At 42.9% G+C, this 12599-nt stretch overlaps 1 protein-coding gene across 2 annotated transcripts in view; it reads right to left on the reverse strand.

Moving 5' to 3' along the window:
- sgcd (sarcoglycan, delta (dystrophin-associated glycoprotein)) overlaps positions 1-12599 on the reverse strand; it is a 130764-nt gene that overhangs the window by 93092 nt on the left and 25073 nt on the right. For both annotated transcript variants that reach the window (XM_023406329.2, XM_023406330.2), the window contains exon 2: positions 11431-11616. In XM_023406329.2, the coding sequence (XP_023262097.1) occupies positions 11431-11616 (186 nt within the window). The remainder of the gene's footprint in view (positions 1-11430; positions 11617-12599) is intronic.

Here is a 12599-nt window from a genome sequence, read left to right on the forward strand (position 1 = left end):
CCACCCACCTCCTGGCACCTCTGCTGCTGTAAATAACCGCACTGCTCCATTCATTCATTCATTCAAAAAAAAAAAAAATGTCACCGCCGAACATAATCCAGCCTGCGACGTACTTGCTGTTGCAGTTTAGAAATAGTATATTACATCATTAGGAGTATAGGAACATAATTTCTAGGAGACGGGGGTTTGGGAGTGAAGATATTGCGAGCTGAGCTGCAGAAGAAAAAAGGAAAAAGAAAAGAAAAGAACAGAAACAATGCTAATAATGTGGACACCTTAAACAGTGTCACCCAGAGGTTAATAGAAAACGACACCATTTTAAGGCTGACTGAAGACTCTGCAGCTGCCACTGCACTGCAGCGGCCCAAATCACTCCATCCCATAAACCAGCACAACAACAAGCACCACAGCTCTTTATATGACAGGCCACATTTAGCTCAGCACTGTGTGTGTGTGTGTGTCTCTGTGTGTGTTGGTCTGAGATAGAAACAGAGACCGACAGAGTTGCATGTGTGTGTGTGTGTGTGTGTGTGTGTGTGTGTGTGTGTTTGTCTGTGAGCTATAAATATGGGCGGCGCTCCTCTCTCAGATTACAGGAGTAGGTAAACCGCTCTGAGGTCATCTCCTGTCCTCGTCGTTTATATAACGAACCGTCCCGGAGCCTCTGCTGTTATATCAGAGTATGGGTCGCCACAGAAAGGAGGGGTTATGGTTCAAGTCCTGTTTTACACAGCTGTTACTATGGAAATCATCCTCATCCCTGCTGACAGAAGACTTAGTCTGAGCATTTAGACCATGTGGGCTTCAACTCGGTCCACAACCAAGTGACCCGTGTGTCTGTCTGTGTCCAGTTTATGGCGCCACTCCTCCAACCTAACAATAACGGCAATGGCTTGGTCAACATTGGAAGATCTTCGTTGTCATGGTTACAACTCTAACAATGGAAGGTCGCGAATAATAGAAGCAACATAAACAGTCCTAACGTGGACTTTGTCTCTCATTATTCTACATCACCGACACTTTTCCCTTTGCTCGTGGATAATATCTGCGACCTCTAGATGTCGCCTGTCAACAAAACGTAACTATGGTTCCTATGGTTCCTAACTATAACCTGCTGTACAGACGACCTATGGGAGGACAGTCTCAGTTTGCCAGACTACATACATACATAATTCTCAGTGACATGAATTTGATCCAAGTTTAAGGCCGTTGGAAATGACTGGGATGAATGTGCAATTTTGTAAAACGCAACCTTTGTTTGATTCTGGAAACTGAAAGAGAAAAATACAGTATGAGGCTGAGAATTGTAATAAAACAGCAACGTCATGCTCTCGTCTTGGAGCAGCCCCCCCCCCTCTTGCTTAAATTGTAAGAAGTCCTCCTCAGTATTTTTAGTTCTAAGCTAATTTTCAGTGTAATTCCTCGGAGCGTTTTGGAGCCACTTGATGAATAAGAGCCCAGATTTCCTCAGGCAGAAATCTCAGAGCCACACATCTGGAAACCAAATAAAACCAAAGCGACATGCACGGCTCGTCTATTTTGGGTGAACCAACCCTTCAACCCCTTTGAATGTCAAGCACATCACGACGTCCCAGGTCTAAAATACAACCTCTTGTATTCAATTTTCCTCTTTGAGTATGAAAACGACGGCAGCTTCCACTTCACATTCAGAGACATCACTGTGACCTTGCCAGAATTTCCTGATGGAATCTGTATTCAACAAACCTGCAAACATGAATAAACAACATGCGGCGGGGAACTACTGGGGAGTTAGTGAGAGCTGGTGGTTTGGCTGAAGAGGGGAAGGTCAAGCTCCCCTTCTGGGCTTGGAGAGGCAGAGATGTCGGCGGTGCAGGGCCCCCGTTTAGGTCCCTCCTGGGATTGATGGGAAGGCAGACGGCCCCGACGGCCCCCGGTGCGGAGCTGCTGCTGCAAACCTCTTCCTGCGAGCTCCAGCTCTGTCTCCCAGGACCGGTGATCCGTATCACGCAGTCACAACAGTTCACCTCACTTCTCTTTAAGTACAGGCTCCAGTGGGGATACCAGGTAGAGGAAATGGAAAGTGTTTTGTGTTTTTTTTATCCCTCCCTCCCCTTCATTAATCTCTCCCTGGCAGCAGGGACCAGGCAGACTCTCCCCGGTTGCGTGTCCTGTTAAAGTGCTCTACGGTAACAAAGTTAACTCCTATCTGTCAGCATAATGGTGTTTTCTAAGTCAACTGACTGTTGTAAAGAGTTTTGAATTTGCAAGACGTATACAGCATGATGAATGTCTGAAAGTACTGGAGAAGTCTCTGAAATTATATTAAATAAATTGAGACCCTGAAATGGTCTAAACTCAGTTTTAAAAGTTTCTGATAGATCATCATTTGCTTAATGTTTCCTTTTTGAGATGAAATTGACCTTAATTTCAGTTCAAAGTTACACTAAAAAAAGTTTTAGTAAAAGATTGAAATGCTTGGAGGCTGATACACGTGACTGAATGTGTGTGAACATTCATGTATGAAACCCACCTGCTTTGACAGACTTCCTGTCATGTTGCTTCAGTTGAAAACTCAGGCAAAAGTTTTCGCTGTATTATTATCTTATCATTGCAGAATCTGTCCTGCCACTGTTATTTCTACATCTGAACTGTCAGTAACTCGTAATTCCCATTACTTTTTTCACATCCGTACTGTGAGCTGAGACACTGTCGACTGTGTAAACATCTAGTCTGTTGATTGCCTCTTTATTTGTTCAGTCGTCTTTTGTTTTACACCAATTATGTCAGTTTTGACACCTGTATTCTCAGAGCTCATACATCAACATGTTGTTTCTTGCTTGGAGAAGACTCTGTTCATCACTGCTGCAGTGAGTTCACAGTAAACTTTACTATTTACCAGCAGAAAGTGCAACAACAACGTGTATTAAGGGAGATTTTCATTGTCTGATTTTAATACAAAGTTTAAAAACATTTATAGCTGCAAGCAGCGTTATGCGGACACTCATATATAGTTTGGGCCAGGTTGGACAATGTGTGCTAGAGTTATAACTACTTCCTGTTTCGTCAAAATTTGCCACGACAAACTGTAAATGGCAAAAAACAACCCCAAAATTGCAATGGAAATTTGGCTGACTTCCTGTTGGGTTTAGGGTATGGGTGCAATAGACTTTTTTGTAGGTCTTGGCATGCTACATGTGCCTACTGGATTTCGTACATTTCCTTTAGTTTTTAATACTCATTTTAAGTACATATGACTTCAAGGTTTTTTGTTTTCTTTTTAATATAAAATCCCGACAAAATAATGAGCTTGACATGTTTGTTTTGATCAGGATTTTTTATGTTAACAGCAGTAATTGAATTCTACTGAAACTTTGGGATATGATGATATGAAGAGCCAACATTCACAGGAGCTCTGTTTGGGACTGTCTAATCCATTATGTGGAGGAAGTCCTGGATGGTTCCCACTGCAAAGGTCAGGGAAGTGGGTGTGTACTGCTTTTTATCTGAGGCGGGTAAAAGAACCATACAAGTATTTGCCAAAATAATCAGTTAGTTTTCACCCTTGAAACATTTTTTCTTATAAAACTGACAAACTGTTTGAAACACTTAAAGGTCCCATATAGTATAAAGGGAAATACGTGTATTGCAATGATTTTTGGTTCTTAAAACCACAAATATATCTTCTTATGGATCAACACTTCAAATAAAACAGGTGAAAATTGTCAAATATGGCACCTTTAATAAATCTCACTTTACACTGTGTCTAAATAGATGACGTAGCGTGAGCAGCATGTTAGCTGCAACACACAATCACTGTAGTTACAAACATAAAACACAAAAAAAAGTGTAAAATTACACTCGGACTGCGTTTACAGGCGTAAAACAGGAGCCTTGATGCTACATGTGTAGACAGCTGGATTGATTAAAACAGGAAGAACGACTGTAAAACACGTCTGACAAACACACAGCAGTGCACAGTCACTTCCTTAAGCTAGTCCCAGACCAGGCTGGAAGGTGGAATCCCCTCAATTCCCCTTCAAAATAAATAAATAAATAAATATATAGACAAAAGTTTTTTTTTTTTTTACCTAAATTGAATCAAACAGGAAACACGTGTTTCCCAACGGAGGAGATTATTAGTGTTATTTTTGACGTATTGTGTTTTCTGCTCCAGGTTTGGAGAGAGGGCAGAGAGAGGCTCAACTAATCAGGAGGAACGCTGACACTCACAAGTTAACGACACTGAAGTCTCTCCATTACATCAGTTCCTTCCTCCCCGCAGGCTTCTCTTTTGGCAGGCAAATAGGCCTGGTTCACTGGAGTGGAAGGACCTGGACAGGAGGGCAGTTAATACATCACTACCCCTCCCTCACAGCCCCCCCCCCCCCCCCTCAGTTTTACTCATTACCACACCAGCTCTGGACCGCCAAATACATGAGGTGCAGCCACTTTAATCCGTCTCAATCTGAGGGAGCTCGGCTGTCTCCCGCCTCTACGTCGAAGACGACGAGTCTATTTACCATGACGGGAGGCTGGAAACGCTGCGGCCGCATGAGCTGCAGATCTCTGAGAGGCAGAGACACGCTCACACACACCTGAGTGACAAACAGCAGACACCCACGACATCCACACACAGATGCGCGGCACCTACAGCCACACACAAGGAGGAAGTGGACACTGATGGAGTCTGCTTCACGTCTTCACGGGTCGCTGCTGGAAGACTTTTTCTCTTATTTCTTGCTGTAGTTGTATGGCTGATGCAGCACTCTGAACACAGTGGAAAGAACCAGCCTTCAAAGACCAGGGGCCCCCAGAGGGAATAGCAAGTGTTGTGTTTGACAACTTAATGAAAATGGTGAAGCGGCTGGAATAAGGCAGGCTGGTTCTAATTAAGCGTGATCCTAATTGGAGGCATTTTAACCCTTAATTTTAAATTTATGGGAATTCTATTAACTTTTAATGAATTTTCTGCCCCGAGGCCTCGTAGTGTCTGACCCTGACTCTGCTGCTGCTTTAGCCTCAAGATCTGCACTTCCCTTTACACACATACTCTGCTGCAGGTTCTGTTGTTGTATGTGAGAGAAAAATATGTGAGCTGCATGAATCAAGGAATGTCAATAACAGTCTCCTTAAGAATACATTCATAACAGATTGTCTTTTATTAAAGAAATTCCAGAGTAAGTTCTTAACCTGCTCCATCACTGCACTGACTGTGTTAGTGAAAAAAACATTTTTGAGAGTGAACTGGAAAATGAAATAATTCACACAGTCAAAAGGTCACAGCAACATTAAAGGTACCATATTATATAAAGTGATATGCCCATGTGTTCTTTGAAATGCACACAGCCTGTATTCAGAAACGGAGTCTTCAAACCAGCCGTCAGGACTTCTGGAACTTTGTGATGTCACAACCAAGCAGTCACCAAGCCCCGCCCACCTGGACCCACCATCCAAACCTTGAGGGATTTGGTTTGTCTGAGTGTTTACATGTAATCTGTTATATATATATATATATATATATATATATATTTTTTTTTTATTGGATCACTCAGAAAACAGTCTGACAAACCGGCCAGCACTTTGTGTTGCAGCTCCGCCGGCGTTGGTGTGTGTAAATGCAGTCCATTTGAAACAGCTGCAGATTATTTTTCTGATAATTGATTGGATAAATATTGCAGCTCTACGTGCTCACTGATCTGCGCTCGCATCTTCTCCAGCTGGTGCTTAGTATTTTTGAATTTTTAATAATTTTTGGACACAACTCGACAGTAACAGCTGAGAGACGGCAGGAAACCGGGTGTGAGCCAGGGAAGTCGAACCATCAACAAAGACAGTGTCCACAGAATGAGACGCATTAAACGGCCATCACAGAGCAGCGAGGTCCAGAAAACATATTATCATTTTTACAATAACGCAGAGCAGAGAGCCAGTGCCGGCCTTTTATTTTGAAAGGAGAAGGAGCGTTCCCATAGGATGACTTTTCACAGTTCAAACTGAACAGACTACACCTGCACTCAGGAGATTCACACTGCGAAACGTGAGAGCGAGTGCCTTTAAAAATTACAAGCGAGAGAATCCCTGTTGCCGGCTCAAATCTACTCATCCTCATCCTCTTCCTCTTGAAGGCTCACACCATCTGCTACGTTCAGGATTCTTTCCTCACGGCTGCACAAATCTAATGTTGCCATTAAAAAATCGGTGCCTCTCCAATATTAACTTACAGACTGAATAGTCGCTCACTTGAATCTTTTGGCGTCTACTTCCATCGTAAACAGCCTTTAAATCAGCAGAATCATTCAGTCACGTGTGCCTGTGTGTGTCTACGTGTGTGTGTGTGTGTGTGTGTGTGTGTGTGTGTGTGTGTGTGTGTGTGTGTGTGTGTGTCACGGCTTCACATACATGTGCTCCTGCATGTGTATTCTTTTACCAGGAAAGAGGCAGATGCACATAAGTAATAAAACATAATAAGTGTGCAAGTGTAAGCTGGACTGAATAACCCCTTATACAAAGAGTCATACGCACAATTTGAAACCACAGAAACAGCCTTTAAAAGCACATGCTACACGTAGGCCTATATGACTCAGTGCATTTGTACAGGTGCTTGTTTGTGTTCTGATGTGTGGGCTGCGCAGCGCTGACAATTACACCAACTGATGAGCTGTTGACCGGCACTAATGCGAGTTTCCGAAGAGCCACTCACAGAGCAGGGACCTCTCAAGTTGGACTTGACACACATTTACATAATAGCAGAAAATACGAGAGGAGAGCACGGCCCCGGATGGAGGAAATGCTAGGCGGTAATACGTGTCAACACGTCTGATTATTCGACACACTGCCGCACTCACTCCCACAAAAGAGACTCTCTTTGTGTCTGTGGTTACGTGCTGATTGGTTTCAGGCTTTCGGATGTGATTGGGTTGAAAAACTTTGTTACGAGTGTCGAGTATCGACATTGCAGATGCATCCAGGAAACTGCAGGGAAGGTTGTGGAGTGATGGCACATGATGTTTTTAACTTTGAATACACATGATAGAAAAACATATCATGAGTGAATTAAGCAGTCACTGCCAAAGTTAAATGTTTCCTCCTTGAACTGCAGTGAACCAATGACAGTCTCATAACAACCGATTCAGACAGCCAGGGTTTCATACATCACAAACCTAAGGAACCAATCCTGTCAACTTGTGGGAACAGAAGGCAGGGCTAAATAAACCTGGAACCTTGTCAGTGTAGAGAGAGAGAGGGAGAGTTAGCATGAGCACAACCGCTAACACTGTGTCAGCCGCTGCCAGTCACAAACTAACAAACAGGATCAACAAATCAAAGATGCTAACTGCGCTAACTGCTCTGATCAGTCTGCTAGTCTCTGGTTCTGGTCTCAACAGACTCCTCCTCTGAGTCTGGGTCTGACTGAGGCTCAAACATGAGGCTGAGTCTCTCTGATGTTTCCTCCTCTCACCATCTTGATACTCTCTGCTCTTTCACCTGTCCACCTGGAGCCAGCAGGTGGTGGGCGGGGCTCAAGGCCTGATCCAGATTTCTCAGTGAGGAAGTAAGAGGAGACGAGCTCAACATGCTGTTAACTTTCTGTAAGCGGGAAAACCTCCAACTCAGAGGAAAGTAAGCAACAGCAATCTGCAGTTTGGCTAAGAACCAGACCCCAGTCAACACACTGTTATGACTTGCTGGTAAAAACTGTCCAACAACAGAACTACAAGGTTATTTAGACGTGTTTATGTAGGAGACCGGCTGATGACCAAGGCCTGAACAGAAAGCTGCAGCAGTCTGACTGAGGTGAGATAATAGCAGCAGAACATCATCTTAAAAAACAGAGATAAAAACATGATGATATTGATGATATTCTCTCTCCAGCCAAAACTCTCTTAATGCTCGTCTGCAGCAGCGAGGTCAGAGGTCAGACAGGTTTGATGTTCTACTGAAAGACATTTAAGAGGGATGGATGTGTGCCAGCGTGAAATTAATATTTAAAAAAAACTCATGAAATCTAAGTGCACACACACTAACTGTACATTTATACCTGTTTCTCTCACACACACACACACACACACACACACATACACACACAATGAGATCACTTTCGGATTTATGAAGACCACAGGTTAACTGTAGTTCAAGGGCTTTTTGTACACATATACATTTTGAAAATATACTGTACAATTTGTCGAAGTAGCCTCACGAGCTCCTTACACACACACACACACACACACACACACACACACACACACACACACACACACACACACACACACACAACTGTACCTGATGTACACTGCTCGTTTCTGCTGCTGTATTCATTATTCATACTCATCTCGGTAAATACAGTCGGTTTAAATATTTCATCTCTTCATACCTCTAACCTCCTCAAGCCCCCACCCTTCCTTCTCCACATCCTACTCTCTCAAAGTCCTTGAGTTTAGCTGTTATGAATACAGGTATAAATCTCTGAGCATCTGCTGATCTCATGTACATTCATGGATTTCTATTAGGAAAATGATTTCTTAGGGGCTGGTGTCTGGATTTAGCCCTCGTGTTCTGCAGCCTCAGAATTAATTCAGGAGATAAGGAAACATCCCATAACCGCAGACTTGCTGCTGTGTTGGGTGTGGCATCCCAACGATAGTATTTTTGACAAAGGCATCACCACATGTCAATGCAGGTGCACAGGTTTAGAGCTGCAGAGCCAGTTTTTTGCAGCAGGGTGAAGCTGTGTTGGACTATACTCCTGTAGTGGGAATTCACACCAGACATGAATCAAGTCCTCCAACCTCAACGACCATACAGGTGGCAGGTGAGTCTATACCCTCAGATATGACTCATGGGAGCAAACCAGCAAACATATCAATAGCATCAGGGTAACAAATTGGATTAAAGGGCCATCCACACCAAAAACGATAGCTATAAATGTATTGTTTTAAAAGGTCTCGTATTGTATAAAGGTCTCTGTCCATGTGTAGTGTGATTATAGATCAGGTCTAGCTTCTATATTAATACTGTGAAAGTATCAAAGCCTCAGTCCACAGAGAAATGCACACAGCCTGTATTCAGAAACTGAGCCTTAAAACCAGCCGTCAGGACTTCTGGAACTTTGTGATGTCACAACAAAGCAGTCACCACTCTCAGCCGAAGTTCCTCCTTTGTTCCCGCCATAATTACAAAATAATAATTGGGTGAACTAACTATGTAGCTTCTGGTAGCTACTGGAAATAGTTGCTACCTTGTCTGTATGATACTGAACTAGCCACACTAGCAGCACTGTGAGACTCTGTAGCGTGCTTTAACATCATCAGTGAGCTAGCATGCTAACATGCTAATGTTAAGGAACATATAATGCTTTGATGGTAGTTTTATAGGTCATAAACGTGAGTATTGGATTGGTGGTGGACCGAGTGGACCAATGACGACCTTCTAAATCCAAGACCGTCACCTCGGGGAGGGTGGAGCTACAAGAGGAGAGGGGGGGGTTTCATTTCCTGGTTTGCTTTGACTTAGATTTCTTTTATTTCACACATCTCTACCCACATCTCAAATGTTTTCCCTGCTCCATCATCTACAGACAGACACATTAAAAACATTACAGCTCTGTGAGTGCAGCAGCGCTCTGTCAGAACATACGGCTCAGCATCTGAGAAACTGCTCTCTGATTTATGTAGATCTCATATTAAAGCCTCGCTGTGAAGCAGACCTCATGTATTATTCACAGCAGCAGCCATGTGCGTGTGTTTTTATGTGCTTTATATGGTTGTGTGTGTGTGTGTGTGTGTCGTACTCTGTTGCATCTGTATCTGACTCATCACAGGCACAGTGGATTACTAAGCAGAGAGAGAGAGAGAGTGAAGCAGAGAGGTTCAGACAGACAGGGGCAGTAAGGAACAGTAAAAGTGAAGGGAAAAAACTGAGGAAGACTCAGACTCTGGAGGAGGCGGCGGCGGCGGTCCCGGATGAAGCGTGGAATGATTTGATCATGAATACAGCATCTTTTTATTATTATGCACATACTTTAATGTAATAGTCCATGTTACTTTTATGGAGGTAAATGCCTATTTTGGTCTTTTACTGCTCATTAATTGACTGGTTGAACTGACTGCATCTTCAGTTCATAAAACCTCAGACACCTGGGGCCAGATGGATGAAAGCTGTAGAGAGAGAGCTGAAGATGACATTCGTTCAGTCTATTAACCACTTCCACTTGTTGTGTATGGTTATTTGCATTTCGCATATGACTATCAATTATAGATTACAGCTGTTTGTTCTGTTTTTATTTACTTTGGCGGCTTCCATGCATTTGAACTCTATAAATAACACTTGATGATTGTGCTCTGTGTGAAAACAACCCAGCAGTGATTGGCCAAGGACCAAAATAAATGTAGACAAAATATATAAATAAATGAATCTATTCTGTGATCCTGAGTTAAAATGGTTTACATCTGAGCTCCTCGGCCCCGAGCATTTGTTCTGTTTTGTTTTTAATGTAGTGGTATCGTGGCGCAGCTCGGAGGAGAGGAGGAGGTTTCATCCTTCAGTTCTGGTTCACATAGACTAAATGCATCCCAGAAGGAGAGAACAAAGGTGTTTTGTTTTGTGTTTTTTTTTTTTACAAAACGGAGACAAGAAGCAGACGAGGAGCAAAAGAAGAAAGACTCGGGTTGTAAATACTATGTTGGTCGAAAGTCAGCTTCACCATGTTTGCATACTTAATTCAGTTATTAAAGGTCTCATACAGTCTCAAGGTCTCTGTCCATGTGTAGTTTGATTATAGATCAGGTATAGCTTCTATATTAATACTGTGAAAGCATCAAAGCCTCAGTCCACAGAGAAATGCACACAGCCTGTATTCAGACACTCCTGAAAAAAGCTTTTCATACATGATTAACATACAGCGGCCACTGAAACCAATCTGCAGGCACTTCAACACATTGCAAAGTGGTGCAATGCATAAAAATAAAAAAACACAAAGTACAACTAACTTCCACACATGGATCCCAACAGCAGCAGCAGGAGATCAAACCCTAACATAAGCCTCATGAATGCATCATGAAGAGAAACAAAGACTTCAGTGTGAGGTGTAAATGTAATGTGGTGGTTGGAGCATCAAAGTTGGATGGAGACGTGACTTAGTAGACACAAGGTCTTTTTTTTTTTAACATTTAATGAAGAACCTGGGACATTATGAGCGGAGCGGCTTAAATATTCATCACAGACGGGTTCATGTCCCTTTTTTGCTTGAACTAATCCCTCAGCTTCTCTTCCAAGAAAGTATTTGAAAAAGGCTTTTAGGCCAAGACAACAAAAAAAAAACCATTGAACAGAAATGTTTCCTGTGATGTGCAGCTGCAGTTGTTTTGCTTTAAATGAGGAATCCAGTTCATCAGAACAAACATGCACATGTTCAGAGCCCAGAGCGAATAAAAGCAGAAGCAGCGGACTTACTATGGTGAAGTTCATGACCTTGAGGATCCAGATAGTGAGCGCCAAGTTGATCAGGATCAGGATCATCAGCAGCAGGACAAAGAAGTAAAGGCAGCGTTTCCTCCAGCCGTATATTCCCACTTTGTACACTTGTGGTTTCTCTGAACTCTGGACATTGTTCCTATGAGTGCACTGTTCTTGGGTCATCTGAGAGGAGGCAAACAGAGGAGAGGAGAGAACAAATGATTAAAGGCTGAGGGCAACTGGGCGATCGTGACCTGCTGTACAATTGTTCCCTGTGGGATGTTGTTTCATCCCGAGCGCTACAGTGCATACGCGTTAAGTTAAAGCTCCATTATTAGCATTAATTTTATTTATTTTTTACCACTTCTTGGCAGCAGCACAAGCTGTAAACACATCATTTTAATATATTATCATCTAATAAAGTTGTTATGGTGAGCGTGTCAGCAGAGTTGCCTGTTTGCACTTCCAGCATACACAACATGATCATTCATTAGGAGTTGTTTTTGTGTTTTGTGTTATGAATGCACGTTCAATATTCATCCTTGTTTTTGCTTTTGTCAGCCTGCTTCTTTAGCTGCGAGATGTTCCTCTCTTGTCCATCAGGTGTTCACCAACACCGTCTGCTGTGCAGGTACGATACAGTGCGTTATCAGAGCTTGTCTGCTGCTCAGTGTGTGGGCTGAGAAAAAAAAAAACCCAGAATGCTGATCTACATTAGATGAATAGGTTTTAAAGACTGTAAAACTTTTTCGACCCACAGCTGTCACCACAGCTTATCGCAGTCTGGGTCTTTTGGTCTTTGCACCTTTAATGCTGCGTTGCCCTCGTACAGCGGGTTTCCATTAAAAATAACCACCTCTGTCTCTGCGCTGCGTCTTATCTCTCTGTAGCTGCATGTATGAACAGGGGGGTTAAGAGACAGAACACAATCAAAGAACGTTTGAGAGCTCAAGAGGGAAAGAAATCGCAGACAATAGAGAGTGAAATGAATAATTTAACAGGTCATTGAGAAAACAGTGATAAGGATATTGGTGATTGATGCAGAAATAGCAACTGAAATGATACTGCAGGGCTGGATCTGTCACTCGGTATCGATTGGTCGGGGGAAAGCAAACCGAGCAGATGTCATGACGATTTGATATGCAGACTTAGCCGGTTTCACCCCC

The sequence above is a fragment of the Seriola lalandi genome, unplaced genomic scaffold (genome assembly GCF_002814215.2).
Source record: "Seriola lalandi dorsalis isolate HSWRI2012SDOR001 ecotype SW California unplaced genomic scaffold, Sedor1 jcf7180002054303, whole genome shotgun sequence".
Classification (NCBI taxonomy): domain Eukaryota; kingdom Metazoa; phylum Chordata; class Actinopteri; order Carangiformes; family Carangidae; genus Seriola; species Seriola lalandi.